The sequence below is a fragment of the Tachysurus vachellii genome, chromosome 24, assembly GCF_030014155.1.
Source record: "Tachysurus vachellii isolate PV-2020 chromosome 24, HZAU_Pvac_v1, whole genome shotgun sequence".
Classification (NCBI taxonomy): Eukaryota; Metazoa; Chordata; class Actinopteri; order Siluriformes; family Bagridae; genus Tachysurus; species Tachysurus vachellii.
Window position 1 is genome coordinate 9,017,741 of NC_083483.1, and position 16,719 is coordinate 9,034,459.

A 16,719-nucleotide genomic window follows, 5' to 3' on the forward strand; every position below is an offset into this window, starting at 1 on the left:
AGGTGGACTGAATCCAACCAATCCAACCAATCCAGCCTTGAAAATTCCGGGAATTTTCAAGGCTGGAAACTTTCCATGGGAATTAACGGGAATATATGGGAATTAACAGGAATATACGGAAATAAACTGGGAATTTTTAAAAAAAATGCAGAGTTGCCTATAACAAGGAACTTAAATGTAGTTAAAAAAATCTTGCAGCATAATTTTGTTTAAAACAACAAGATTTAATGCAGTTTAAGCTTAATTTGTACCCTGCATTCCTGTCACTTGCACAGCACACTGCTTACTGGAGGGCCATTGAGGCCACACCCCCTGCATGTACTTTATTTTAGGGTCATTTAACTAGTTGCTTATTAGCATGAATATTAATAGAATATTGGTTATTTATTAGTACTTATTAAGCACATATTAATGCCTTATTCTGCATTACCTTATTCTACATTCTTAATTGTACCCAATACCTAAACTTAATAACTACCTTACTAACTCTTAATAAGCAGTAAATTAGGAATGTTACCACATGCACAGATAATTTGATGACCCTCCCCTACTGTACACACTCACTTTAGAAAAAATGCTTCATTTTACATTTTGATTGGGACTTTTTTAGAAGGGCAAGGGTGGTGGATGCTTTCATTTTACAGCAATCATAGGGAAATATGTTTATTACAATTATTAAGTTTATTATGCTTTTGTGTTACTCAATGAAATAATCAATTAAAGCTCTACTTATGATTAAATCAGTCAAACATCATTTTTAAAATTTGTATTACCTTGCATGCATGTCTGCTTATGCCCAAACAAAATGTTTGTATATGATATAGTTTATATAAATTTCCTTATATTTCCAAATAATTCCCATAAATTCCCATAAATACCTGTAAATTACCATAAATTCCCGTAAAGTTTCCAATTTGGAATATTTCCAAAATTCCCCAGATTAAGTTCCCGTGGAAAGTTTCCGGAAATTTACCGGAAACTTTCCGCCCCTTTGCAACCCTAATAAAGACTTCTGATACATTTCCGAATTTTCTGTCATATGCTTCAGACATTCAGCCAACGGTCCGTAGGCATAGCGTCTGAGGCTAGCTATTCCCTAACACCAGTGTTTTCTCTTTGCTATTTTGCCCTTTGTCTGCCCTTAATTTTTTCCCAGTTTTATTGTACTGGATCTCACGAAACCTTTCTATATCTCAATACTTGACCTTTAACTAACTTCTGCCTCTGTGTGACTCAGTTCTGGCAAACTCTGGGAGATTATATACTGTACATATTCTGTGCCACCTTATAACTAACCCCAAGATTGTTCTCACACTGTGCAGCCCAACCCTGGATAGGGTCATAACAGGAGAATTGACCTCAAACTTATATAAGTTTGCAACCTCGAGCCCTGACTAATCTCCATTTTTTATTTCAGATATATAATTTAGGACTTGCATATCCATATTCATGAAAAGTTTTTTTGCATATTCTTGAGTTTTCTTGAGTTCTGTTGTTCCACTGAGTCAGAGTCACTCTGTGTTTTCTTGAAACTTGTCTTTGTCTATTTTTATTGCTGAACTCCTACGCTAGAGCAGAGTGTCAGGATTAAAATAGCTTGTTCTTTTAATTTAAACATGGCTTGTTTGAGCATGACTCGCAGGAACATATCAATACAGTTGGGCACCAAATACATCATCATACTTAGAATGATATTCATAATATTCAGTTTTAAACTAAATGAACAAAGCATAAAAAAGGAGCTTTTTCGTTCATGTCCTCATTGATGAATCAAACACAAGGGGTCTTGACCTTTAGTTTCCAGTCCTCTAGAAGAGATGTTGTGTAAATTTGTGATATATTTCGTGAACATTGAACATCTTCTAGAAACTGAAAAGGACTTATACAACTAATTAATTTAAAGGGTGCTATCAAATCATCAAAAATCAGCACAATCTATATGATCCCTCCCCAAAAATACCATCTTTGGCCAATTTATCAACATTATGGACAAGTGGGATATGAAATATAATCAATAAAGCATTCTAATTCAATAATTCAAAAATGTTTTATAAGAAAACTGTTGAAGTTATTCTGTAGTATATCCCAATGCTGTTTTATTGTCTTTTTTAACTAAATAATATTTTTTTTTTTAATGTAAAAAAAAAAATCATATTACTTGTGCAATTAAAAAAATATATTATATACAACTCTAGGACAATACATTGCACTAAAAAAAAGAAATAAAGAAATAGATAGCTTGAATTTTGGGTTCATTCCACATGAATTGGCTTTGTTTAGAAAACCAGGGGAAAGTACAACCTGTGTATATTGTAATAAAGCATATGCCTTATTCCTCTCTACAACAGGTTGGAAAAATATGATTGGCTCACAAGAGGACTGGCTTTTTATTTTGCACTTGCTTTGTTGGCTATGAAGATAATTTATGCATTTTAATTGCAGTGTTGGCAAAGTGCTTATTTTTCAGCCATCAACGCTCCGGCATCAGAGGCGAAAACCTACTAAATACATCACTGCCTCCTAACTGAAAAGAAGTCATCCATCTTTCCTTGTCAGTGTCATTATTCCTTTTGATATTATAAATAAATCAGTGTAGGTGAGGGCTGGGGAGTTCGGGAGTGTATTCCGTTCGTATTTCTAGTATTTCAGCTTTCATTTTCCATCTACTCTTCGATCTGTCATTCAGTTTCTTTCACTAAGTGTTCACCTTGAAATGCAGGGAAACAGTGAAGGAGAAAGAACGACTGAGAAAGAAATGTGGTCGGATTGATTCATTGAGAATGACAGGGTTCGTATGACTGCCTTAAACTTCAATCAACACCTTTCCAATGTGCAAAACATAAGCGTGTATATACATACACACACTCACACACACACACACACACACACACACACACAAACAGAATCAATAAAGTGGCATAGAAATTAAAGTGTGTGTGTATCTGTGTTGAAAGAGGTTTGATTTTTTTGTTGTTGTTGCTTTTTTCCCCCTGACCTCTTTCAACAGAAGCAGCAAGAAAAGAAGAGGAGTAAAATATGTTTTTGCATATTGCGGAAACATCAATTAGAAGCAAAGAACCGTTCCATTACGCCATTTAGCCGACTCCCTTACCCAAAAACAACTTGCAATTAAGTGCATATAAAAGCAATTGAAAGCAGAGCAATCAAGCCTGAGCAAATACTGGAAAACACATTTGCTGAACCCTCTCCTACTCAGCCTCCTTCATTGAACCAACATCAAGCACTTGCTCTGAGGACATCAGAGTTTGAAGATTTTAAAGAAAGCTGTGTGTGTGTGTGTGTGTGTGTGTGTGTGTGTGTGTGTGTGTGTGTGTGTGTGTGTGTGTGTGTGTGTGTGGTGGTCATGCTGACCGGAGACAGTTATGATCACTACAAGGTGCTTTAAAAAAGATTTAATACAATATAGTTAATGAAAGTCCAGGATCTTTCATCGGCATGTCATCCAAATTTTTTCCCAGTCTTCAGCTTTCCACTTTCAGTACATTTGTCCCCACCATAGCCTCAAATTCATGCTCTAATGTGTTTTTCTATTTCTGAAGAACATCCACCTCAAGGTTTAATGTGTTGTGTTTTGAGATGCTTTTATGCTTTTCATGGCTTTAAAGATTATTTAAGGTTATTTGTGTTCCTTCTATTTGCAGGAACTTTTTGTTTTTGTTGTTGGTTGTTGTTGTTGGTTGTTGTTTTTTCTGACTGCTAACTCTAGAGAGTGTTGTGCAGATCAGGAGTTGCTGAAATACCAGAACCATCAACCATTCCATAGTCAGTGTTGAATCTGGGTTAGTTGGGTTTTATCAAATATGCAGCATCATTCCACAATGATTCCAAATTAGTGCATAAAAAGTAGAAAGATTTTGTGTTGTTTACTTTATACATATTGCATTTACTTTTATTTATGTTTGCATTCATGTTCACTGATATTCTGCATTATCCTTAACTGCCTCTTTCCTAGATCTGTTACAGGTTATGACTATGATTTTAGTAAGGCCACAAATGGAAAAAAAAATCACTGGTACTTACATATTTCTGCCTTGGGCAATGGCACTTAAAAGAACTTCACATATTCACTTTAAACTCACTTGTCACCCATTTAGATTTCAGAGCCAGTAACAGATATTTGAACTTCATGCTTAGTCGATAAGGGCACCCAGTGGAGCAACGGAGTAAAACCTTTGGTATTTCTGATGGTTATATGAAAGTTTGCTGAAGCTGTGTTTTGAATAAGCTGAAGCAGATCAGTCGTCAACTGTCCCATGCATCTTAACAGCAATCAATAAACAATTAAATCCCAAAACACACCAGGATCCACAGGTCTGGGTTACTGCATATTCTCCGCAAGCAGATTTTAGCACTGAGATTAAAAGAAATCTAGCCTTGGAAATGTGGTATATAACTAATTATATACTGTCAGGCCTTAGATTAAGGTATATAATATGTAATAAAGATAACAGATGAAGGAGGTGATTTACACTCAAAATATATGAAAATATACTTTATTACTAGTAATATAAGGTAATATAAGGAACCACAAAAATCCTAAGTGATAAGATAACATTAGCATTGTAGAAGAATGGCAAAGCTACTGAGGAAATGAAGGTGAAGCTTTTCCAGGAAATAGGAAGCATTTGGAAGATAAGAAGCAAAGTAATAAAGTACAATATAAAAATAGACGGCAAGAGATGGAGATGATGGCTATATCTGATTCTATGTTGTATTAAATAAAGGCAGACTGCTTGAGATAACACATTAAACAGCTGTTTAAAATGTTCTGTTTGGACACCTGAGTAAGTAGTGGGCACATGTTGATAACTGATTCGATGTTAAAGTCAATTCATTATTGTTTTATAGCACAGTTAACAATAGACCAAGCAACAGTCGCCCGGAAAAAACATGGGACACAAGGAAGAATTCTTGAAAGGAACCAGATTTAAAAGTGAACCCATACTCTTAACCCATACATATAATATAATTCCAGAGTTTTCCCTTTGTTAATATCGGCTAATATTGACACCAGTGGAAACTATTTGAAGATACCTCAATATAGTGATGCAGCATTTTAGTCCTTTAGTCTGTTCAGCTCACTTGACGCTCTACTCAAGCAGATAACATTACAAAACTGCGATATTTATGCTAATACTGTACACCATCAGTGCCATTGTTCTTGTCATGTAAGTTGCATTGCGTTCTGGAACATTCAGCCCAACTCACAGTGTCACCACTATTTCTGTTTTTCGATTTATGAATACGGAATGTTTTTTTTTTTTTATTGTTTTTTTTTTTTTAAAAAAAAAGAAGAAAATCATGTTCTAGGAGACTGTTGAGATCACTGAAAGGTTTTCTCCTAATAAACTCTATGTAACTATGCTAGCAATGTCCCCCATAATAACATCATGGAACAACCACTAACTTCTCACTGGAACAACAGATACATTTAAGGCCAGAATCACTTAAAACATTACAAATATTCCATTGTGAATATTTTAAATAATAAAGTATCCAGAGCAAACTACCAGGTAACGTTTAGCTAATGCATATTCAGTGCTAAAGCTGATATGAGTAAAGCAGAGAGATTGCTGGGGATCCATCTGGCTGCCTACAGAATGTAAGGCAGCCCCAGTGTAAGTAGCTTGGCACCTAATGAGCCAGGAACTGAGAGGAACATATGGTGTGTTTTGTATGGTTCACCTAGCCCAACTAGTAGTGGAAGAGAAACTGAGGAAGAGATAGAGATAAGACCTGGTAATTAAAATTAGAATGTAATGAAAAGAATAAGATTGAGGTACATATACAGTCATGGGGGAAAAGAAAATATACCATCATTCAGTTCTATATTTTTATAGGGCCGAAATAACAAATGGTTGTCCTTTCAAAATTCTATAAATAACAAACAGCTTCAGGTGACCAGAACAAAAATGCAACTAATTTAATATGTAGTATTTTCTTTCCCAAGAATGCAAACCAGCATTGGTACTAATCATCAATCTGGGAAGGGTTATAAGGCCATCGTCAAACAATTTCAAATTTACCATTACTACAGTGAGAAGGACTAATAACATTTGGAGAGTCTTCAAGGCAGTTGCCAATCTTCCCAGGCGTGGGTGTCCCAGCAAATTCAGTCTAAGGTCAGACTGTTTAATGCTCAGAGATATAAAGAAAAACCAAGAGCTAAATCATGTGACCTGCATGCCTCTGGAAGCACATTAAATATTTATGTTCATGACAGCACAATCAGATAAAGATTGAAGCATAGCTTTCATGGAAAAGTGGCTAGAAAAAAGCCACTTCTCTACAAAAATAATGTCAGCATGACTGCAACATGGTTCTGCAAAATTGCTACTGAATAAATCAGAAAAGCTGTGGAACAATATCCTTTGGACTGATGAGTCTAAGGTGGAGATGAGACACCTTATATTAACTGCCAAGCATGGTGTTGGAGAAGTGATGATTTGGGTTTTGAAAATGGGAAACTAGCAGTCATTGAGCCAACAATAAACTCCAATTCATACCACAATATTCTTGAGACAGATGTAATGGCATCTGTCTAGCAGCTCAAACTGGGCTGAAACTGGTCAATTATACCAAGCACACCAGCAAATCGGCATCTCAATGGCCACATTGAACCACACTGGCACAATGTGGTGGGATTTTAAAAGATTTGTTTATAAAAAATGTCTAAAACATCAATGATCCCAAGTGCATTTCCAAAGTGTTAGTCAAACTGGGTCGGACTAATTTCTCTAAAACGATGTGAGAGACTGATAGTATTTATTTCAAGTAGCTCAATGTGATTCTACACGATATTGAATTATATATGATTATATGATATTATTATTATGAGTTATCTGCTGCTTTTTGTTGTCTACTTTTTTCTAGAAATTGGTGAGACCACAAAATTGTTACTTAGGCCCTGATAGAAAACATAAAAACATAGACTTGAAGGACTGTGTACTTTCTTCCCGCCAACTATATTCATACTATAGTTTAGTCTATTTACCATATACATATTCACACATTTTTCACTACTTTTGCCATTCCCATTTCAAGGAGCAATTATGTAAGCATAATGACAAAAGAAATAAAGAGTAGAAATCGGCAGGGGGTGGACATGGAGGAAAAACATAGTGTGTCATTTTAAGGCTGGCAGACAAGAACTGGGGTATGATTGGCAGGATAATGGTTGTTATTCACAGCCGTTTATATATTTCTTAATTAATGAAGAACACATACAGTATAAGAACCTACTGAACATCGTTAATTCAACCATGTTTTTTTCACGCCCAGTGAGCCAATTTTTCAAATGCAACAAGCTTCTCATTAAAGATAGACTCGCATTTAAAATCACTCCTACACACGTGTAAGAGGACATGCACATCACACACATGGATGGACATCAAAGACTGAGGACATGTGTCTAATGGTTTATATTGCATGCTCTTAAATATATCTCTCCAATTTTAATCAGCAAAGTGAATGCAGTAGGCCAGTAGAATAAAGGAGCTGAAGTGACGCATGATGAGAGGTGGGTTACCAAAAACCTGGTGGAAAAGAGAAGCTAAACATTTTATAGACACTTACAAGAAATACACAGGCACAAGGAAATTACTTGGGTTAAACTAACTTTAGGATTTAAACTTTTAGCATAATACAAATATAGTTTTATAAATTTTATAACAGGTTAAAAAGCATTCTGGATATTGTCATGCCTTTTTTGTTTACTACCTGGGGATGAGTGAAGACATTTAAGAAGGACGACAGAAATACATTTTCTTTTGAAAGATAAGAGCTTCATGCTTCTCTTATGATTCTAATTTTTTTTTTACATAGGCTTGTGTAGTCTTGATCTTAGTGTCTTTATCTACATAGTTTTTGCCAGTAAGTTTTCATGGTTTACTTGTTGCTTTTGCACATTAAAGAAATCTCATCACGCTTCATCCAGCATCCAGCTGTTTTCTTATGACAGCAGTAGTTAAAAAAACTAGCTAACAAATAGAGCAAGTAGTAAGAAAAACATACATAGCTTGCTGGTTTCTGACTTCGCAATTAACATTCTACAAAATTAATTATCAAATTAAAGATTATTTCTAAAATGAAAGCAAGTCAACATTCACTGCATTAGCACAAACATATGCTAGTTTTAACTTCTTAAAGCCAAAATTCTGGTTTCAGAAACCTTCAAATCTTGCATTAAATCTCTGGCTTATGGCCTTGCGTTCTTTTTTTATGATTAAAATCTCTTGTACTAGCTTCCTTGGCAGTTGACCAAACAGGTTAACTGTACTCTCGCTAGAGGCACTGAGAATCTGTGCTACTCTGTTCTTAGCTATATTTTACTTCACTTTGTCTTTATACATATTTTAAGTGAGGTTGTATGTGGCAGGATAAGATGAATAAGATGAAACCGTAAGTATATGTGCATTAAACAGAAAATAAGGACTAATTGCAAGGTATGAAGGTTGTTGCTTAGTATGTTGTATAACCGGTAATAATTAATTTGTAATATTTATAACACTAGCTTACTACCTTTATGTTTTTTATGAAATACAGCAAAAACGTGACAGACACTCAGTGTCTGGTTACTGGTTAGAGACAGCTGAAGGTTTAAAAAAGAAAAAAATCTCCGACAGGCAGAGACGCAATGCGAGTCGCATTCTACCAAGCAAGCACCACGTCTGAACGAACCCACGTTTACCAGAACTCTACTGGTTAGTAAGTATGTATTATTAACGTTACAACCCGAAGTAAAAAGCTGAAGAAACCCTAAACGTTAACGGAAAAGACCCGCGAACCCGAGTGACTGAGGGAGAGACAGAGAGCTGTTGTGTGTGTGATTGTGAGTGAGCAGAGCGACACACAGCAACACAATACACCTGTATGTGTGTAGGGGAGGGGCGCTGTGACTAGCCTATCACAGGACGCTGACACAATTAGCTACCCAATGATGATTTTCATTCAATCCGAGCACAGATATTGACTCGTATTACTCGTATAATACTCGTACTCAGCAGAAGTGCTTTATCCGTACCAGATACTCGTTTCAGCCGAGTATCCGGCTCATCTCTAATATATATATATATCATTAAGGTAATTTGCGTCATGCAGATGATATTAGGGCTCCATTCAATTTAAACTTATTGCATTTACGTTGGCTTGCATTTACTGTCGGAGTAGCCAGCTTGTGGACCGTGCTCATGTGCCAACATAGCAAAAATATTGCAACAGAAAATTGTCATAAGGGAAGTGAGACTATTTCTTGTTAATCAACAAAAGTTAGCAACAAGAAAAGAATTTTTAAAGATGAAATGGTAGAGAAGTATGCATTTATTCTTCACTTCAAGCTTAAAGCCATTGTTTCAGCTGTTCATAGGCCATGATTTGAGTCAAAAACACTTACTACTTCAAATTGATGTGTTTCATTTATAGCCATGAATGAATCACTAATAATTAAGCATCAAATGTAACTGTCACCATCTTTCAGTCATGTTAGTTTACCTGTATCCCTATAAGCAAGGACTTTGATGTAGCTGGACCTTTAGAAATTTTTAGCTGAATTCCCCTGCTTTATTGTTAGAAAACCAAAGCCAAGGCTACCATATAGTCATTCCATAAATACCCATTGCATCTCTAAAAAAATCACACTACAGGCTCAGGTTAAAGAAATCTGCACTGAACCATGAACACAAACACTAAACAGCTTTTTAGTCTATTGGACAAGCTGGCAAAATTTCAAGTAACTTAAACCTGGCAACCCCTGTAGAACAGCAAAGCACTGGCAGTGTGAAACAATTAAGGGTCTCATTGTATTCCTAAAAAACTCTCAGACGCTGGTCTCGGATCAGATACCTCCCTATTTCTTGGAGCATCAGAAAACCCAACCAGGTCAGCAGTTCTTTTACAAGCTATGCCGCAGTAGGGAAGGCACACCACGCTGAGAGTAGAAGCGCAAAAAAAAAAGCTTGCTTCAGTGATTTATCATCAAGCTTTGTCAGGTTTAAAAGATCGGAGAGAGAGCGAACATGCTTCATCAATCCTGGCTTTTGTGCTCTCTTCTTACTTTAATGTTCATTGACCCTACTATGGTGCATTCAGTCTAACACCTTAGCTGTTATACATCTGGACCTATGCTAATTGGCCCAACATAGGATCAGAAGCACACTTTAAAATGGCTTTGTGCAGAATATAGCAGCTCACTATTAGCAGTACTTGCTAACAGATGCAAGATTATGCAGTGCTCAGGAAGAAGCAAAGGATCATTAAAACATGCTGAATAAAACTTTAAGACTGTATTCTGAAACCAGATGGAGAAGGAATCTGCAATAAAAATCTCAGCATAACAGTTAGCTAATCTATGTTCTGCTATTTATATGCATATAATAGCATTCAAAACAATGAGAAAAGCAAAAAACTCCAGACAACCCCTGAGGATTATTAAACCTTGCCGAACACAGCTTTAAGTTTGTATTCTCTATGCACAGGAAACAAATCTTGAGTCGCATGCATTAAGGCCAAGAGTGCTGATTCAGAGCTAGCTGGCTTTTTTCCTGTAATGGCAGCCAGTGTAATAAAAATAAAAAATGATCTGATCCCAGGTCAGCACTGTGGACTCCAGCTCAGTAAAGCAGGATCTGTTTGTAACACCTTGATCACATACTTGCGCATTTGCGCAACAACAGATATAAATGTTAATGTCTGAAATAAAAGTGAGGTTAACTTGTGTACATTTTCCTGCAACTTCATGTTTACAAGGTTGAACAGGCTATAGCCACATTTTGACTTTCTCAGAGTTTGTATTAACTTTTTATGAGCTCTGGTTTTGTAGTACATAGAATGTTGGATATTTTATGACTGAACATGAAAAGGTTACAGTGATATCCTGTCAGCCTATTTTATCTAGAAAGCAGTGAAAGCTTTAAAATTCTAGCATTAGCGCTGAGACTAACATTAGAGGAAAAAAATGCTAAACATTTTTAATTAAATCATCCTTATCCAAATCCTCAATTACTGTATGATTGCTAACTGGCGAGGCTTACAAGTGAAGTAATGTCACATTGTGTAATGTCACAAGCTCCATTTTACCAACAAACCTAGCTGTAATGGACTCCATCCACCAGAACAATGACAGTCACTATTTACATTTACAGCATTTGGCAGACGCCCTTATCCAGAGCGATGTACAAAAATGCCACCAGACTTTTAATAATGTGTACCTGTTTCCCATTAGGTGTGTTTGTTTCTCACTTTTTTTATACCCCTTGGTTTCAGAGCCTCCTTGCGAACTAAACAATCAATTCCTTTGGTCTGTGACTAAACCTGACCTGTTACTAACCTGTAATTTTCCTGTATTTTACGTTGTTTTTACAAGTTTGCCTTGGGACAATGAATTAAAAATTCTGTCAGAAATTTTATGCTAGCTACATTAAGATTATCAGTGAAGATTATGAACAATTGACTTCCAATTATGTCAGAAATCCTGATAGCTAGCTGACTAGCTGACCCAGCAGTAAAAATACTAAACATTTAATAATGACCCAAAACATCATCAGATTCCCAAACAAAGTCTAAAAATAAACAAAGTGAACAAAATCAAACAAATGAGCCAACAGTATAACACTTCTTCACCTGATTATTGAGAAAAAAATAAAAGTGAACCTTTGCTTTCAGTAATTGTTGTGAGCCCTTAATAGCAGCAATAACTGTAAGTAAATTTTTGATCAGTTCTGTATAACAGCTTAGAAGAATTTTATTTCATTCCTCAGTAAAGAACAGCTTCAACACTCGAATTTTAGTGGGTGTCCTTGACATGAACTGCTTACTAGAGGTCCTTCCACAATTTTTCTTTTGGATTAAAGTCAGGACATTAACTTGGCCATTCTAAAACATTATCTTCCTCTTTAATCATTCTTTGGTAGACAGACTTGGGTGCTTGTGCTCATTGTCTTGGTGTATGGCCCATTTTCTCTTGAGATTCAGTTCATGGACAGATGTCTTGCCATTTTCATTTAGAGATCGCTGGAATAATTCTGAATTCACTGTTCCATCAATGAAGGCAAGCTGTCCTGGGCCAGATGCAGCAATACAGTCCCAAAGCATGATACTACCACCACCATGTTTCACAGAAGGTATAAGGTTCTCATGCTGGAATTCAGAATTTTCCTTTCTCCAAAAATAATGCATTTTGAAACAAAAAAGTTTTATTTTGATCTTATTCCTCCACGATAGTCCTCTGGCTTGTCCACATGATCTTTAGCAAACTTCATGGGCAGCAATGTTCTTTTTGGAGAGTAGTATCTTTCTCCTTGCAATTCTGCCTTGCACACCGAGGTTGTTTAGTGTTCACCTGATGGCAGACTCATGAACATTAACATTAGGCAAAGTAAAGGAGGCATTTAGTTGCTTAAAAGTTCTCCTGTATTCCTTTCTGACCCAACATACTATTACATGTCTTGCTTTTGGAGAGATATTTGTTGGTTGACCACTTCTGGGAGGGTACCAAATGGTCTTAAATTTCCTCCATTTGTACAAAATCTATATGGGTATGAGTCCAAAACCTTAAGAGAAGGCCTCAGAAATCTCCGTTGTTTTTGCAATGATCCCCTTCCACAAACACACCTCAAGAACATCAGATGTTGATATATTTGTGTTCTTTTAATAAAATAGGACACTCATGGAGACCTGATTGTCATCTCATGGACTGAAATCAGATGGACTGAAATCAGATATATAATATTGGAACATTTTCCTGAATAAAAAAAAATGACCAAGTACAATCTATTTGTCTATTTTGTTTAATTGGGTTCACTTTGTCTGATTTTGGGACGTGTATGAAAATCTGATGATGTTTTGGGTCATATATATGTAGAAATATAGAAATTTATAAAGGGTTCACAAACCTTCAAGAAACACTCTATATGGAATGTGGAATATGAATGAACACAGTCAGCCTTACAGTATTAGCACTTATTCTATATTCTCGTCAGGAACATCATTCACTGATTGCTCTGTCTGGGTTACAGTAAGCCATATATTTAGGTAATCCTGTCATTAGCAAGAGAATATTAGCAGTCACTTTGTTCTCTCTCTCTCTCTCTCTCTCTCTCTCTCTCTCTCTCTCTCTCTCTCTCTCTCTCTCTCTCTTTCTTTCTTTTTTCTCTCTCAGGAAAACTGTTCTTGCTGATTTAATGACATGATGTAAAATAAAGACGACCGCCTGAAAATATTAGAGAAAATTCAGACTCATTTTTTTATGTCACTCAGCAAACTGGCGAGAAAGAGATGGACAGCAAGCAAATCTAAGTGCTTATTTTACTTAAATAAACATGGGGACTATGTCACAGCATGCATTACAGTCTGGCATTACAGTCATACAAATTACTTTTTTTTTATTTTATTCTCCCCTATTCCCATATCTTTCCACAAAACACAACAATACAAAGAAATCTCATCTGCTGGTCAGAGACAAGAGCTCTTTCATTTCATATTTCCTTTTTTCATTTTTACACAATGAGAACCAAAACCATTTAGAATCTGTTGAAAGTTTTGGCAATGCATTTAGAAATATTTCTCATTTTCACTCAAAATCTATTTATTTTGGTTTATTTAAAACGGTTTTCAGAATCAGTTATCTGACATTTTCAAAGAGGAGCAGTACTTAAAAGTTTTCTCCCCAACAGAAAAGCCTTGTTTGTATGGATATTTTCCAGATTTTATTCAAGCTTGGGCATTGGTTAAGTTATGGTAAAGAATTAATCCAAAAATAAATATAATGTAGTGTTGCCTTCTCTTTTCTGAAGCAAAACATTTGACATGAAGTAATTCTAGAAACAAGCCTAATCGTTGACATGATGCATTAATGAAGCCAGGTTATTCAGTAAAGGCTTAGCCTTGAAAAAGATTTGATTAGTTGGGCCTTGATATTGACTTGATCACTTTCAGTTTTAGAATCAACATTTACTTGGCCTCATTCCCTTTAAAACGTTCAGCCAGTCCAAATCATGGACTTGACAATGGCACTACTATATCTGGACTACAGCCCAAATATAAACAGCTGAAAACTATGAAGTCAAACCCACCTGAGGTCGTCCACATTGGATACAGTTCGGTTGAGGACTGCCTTCTCCCCTCGCATCTTCTTGATATCAATCAGGAGCAGACGGATATCCTCCACTCTCTGGTTGTACTGGATATCGCCTTTGTTCAGAATGGACTGCTGTATCTTGACCTTCTCATAAAGCGATGACAGTTCGTCGTTCCTCCTCACCAGCTGAGTCCCGAGAATGTCCCGCTCACTGATTACCTAAACACCAAAAAAATAGTATCAGGAAATGAATTGTTTTTGTTTTTTTTTTTGTTTTGTTTTTTTGTTTTTTTGTTTCTTTGACAGAGAACTTGTCAAAAGCACTATAAAATAGATCCGTAAGATGGTGGATGACATAATTCTGAAAGAGCTAATGATTAAAGAGTAATAAATGTAAACATTAAATACTAATAATCTAATTAAATATGAACATTATCATTTGTTTTGTTGATGATATTTTTGGAGTCACAGTTTCACATGTTTTAATACATAGGGAGAAAAGAATGACTCATTTTGCCACATTGCATCATCTTTTTTTATTTGGTCCCAGGCTTTGTGCAATGGCAGTTTCTTTACGTGGGAAGGTATATGACCCACACCTACTGAGAGACACAAACACTGCTCTAATTTTATTTTGGGATAAACTTCAGTCCATAAAGCAAGAAAGCGTCTTTTCTTCTGAAGATCAAATACCTTTGTCCATCTCCAGCTTCAGCTGAACTCTTATCTAACTCCTGTGTGAGTGCACCGTTCTGTGCAGTTGACAGCATCTTTCCCTTTACATAATGTAATGCAAACTCAATGCAGGGCTGTTTGTGTAGTTAAAGCCATACCATAAACCAAAACTATTTTTGGTTTATGGTATGGTTTTAAATAGACAAAGAAAAATGTTTGAAACAAAATTCTAACTAAAACACGTAACCCAAATGCCCTGAGGACATATACAGTAGGGCCAGATATAGTAAGTCGTTTGAATCTAGTTTTAGACACAAACAAATGTAGAAAACTAGCACACGACACTAAATCTATGTTTTTGTGTTATGTAGAGTATATGGTGATAGCGAAAAATGGTTATATATTGGTTATATATTAATGGTTATAAATTTGTTATACTTTTGTTTCTTTTCTATAAATTAGTGCTGTACATTTTAGGACATGGTGATTCCAGACAACATCTGTGGCATAGATTTACATGGCTGGCATTTAGCAGACACACTTATCCAGAGTGACTTACATTTTATTTCAATTTATACAACTGAGCAATTGAGTGTTAAGGGCCTTGCTCAGGGGCCCAGTAGTGGTAGGGGATTCAAACTCATGACCTGCCGATCTGTAGTCCAACACCTTAAACGCTGTGCTATCACATCCCTTAAGCTACCGCATAAATCTGCCAACAAGACTCTTAAACTTGTGGCGCTTTAATGCCGCACTAAGCTATAGAAGCAGCTGCTATAATTTATATGTATCTTTTGATTTATTTTGCATATTACCTGCAAAATACCATAAATGCACGTCAAAAAGGAAAGCTCTTTTGCTTATCATTGGCCAGTGCTTTCAGTTAGATCTCACAAAACCTTAGAGTTCTGTACTTTATTCCTGGTAAATCCTTACATTTGCACTGGACAGTGTTTCGTGTATATTTTTACTTTCACTAATCGTTGATGATGATGTGTTATACATGTCTCACTAAATAAATTCAGTTTAATTAACTGAGTCCCAAAATTGATGGGGACTAGTCTGGAATTTTGCAAAAGCAGTATGAATCTACAGCTTTTTTGATGTTGTTGTATTTGACAGCTCTTTGGTTGGAGATTTATTCAATTTTACAGCTGGAACATAATGTGGTAGTGTGTATGTGGTATTTTGCTTTTTTCACATATAAATCCTTCTTAGCGCCATTTCATGAACCAAAAGCCTAAACCGCATGACTAAGCATTTCTTTAGTTTGATTTAAAACTTTTATGAGCACATATTAAATGGCATCTTTGTATGATAGATACATAAATAAGGACTTGGTGTCAGCATGGTCCATTCAAATAAAGTGCCCTCAGGATATGGATATCTCTGACCTTAAGGAAAATCTCTTCATCAGCTCTCTATGATAGCTCTGTCTATCTCATAGTCACACCTTTTAAAATATACAGATAAGTAATATGATTATAAAAGGAAAAGGAACTCATAAGAATCGGGCTAATTAAAAGATGTTCATTTGTTTTGTGTGTTTTTTTTTTTTTTTTTTCCAGAACACATCCTGGTACATATTCCTTTTCCAATTAAACGATAATTGTTTAATTAATTTATATTTTGCATGACCTGATGTCACCACCATTGTTAATTATTAAAGTGACAAGTCAGATGATTCCACTTGGACACACACACAGGCATTCTGTCTTTCTCTTTTTCTCATTAATAAGAACTTGACCCAAGGTCTTGCATGTTCTTTCCCTCACCAAATGAAAACTGTGGCATCACATACAGACGGCACTTTTAATAAGTTTGGAATGCACCCAAACTCGAATCTTTTTTCCTGGGGAAGATTGAACTTGGCATGGTTATAGCATGGTAAATGGGTGGCTACTGAAGCAAAAACTTCACCTAAATACACACCCACACACATCCCTTTTTTT

At 35.8% G+C, this 16,719-nt stretch overlaps 1 protein-coding gene across 1 annotated transcript in view; it reads right to left on the reverse strand.

The window, feature by feature from the left end:
- The window catches only part of cfap58 (cilia and flagella associated protein 58), a 93,608-nt gene that overhangs the window by 35,999 nt on the left and 40,890 nt on the right, over positions 1-16,719 (reverse strand). The window contains exon 13 of the mRNA XM_060859850.1: positions 14,088-14,311. Coding sequence (XP_060715833.1) covers positions 14,088-14,311 — 224 coding nt within the window. The remainder of the gene's footprint in view (positions 1-14,087; positions 14,312-16,719) is intronic.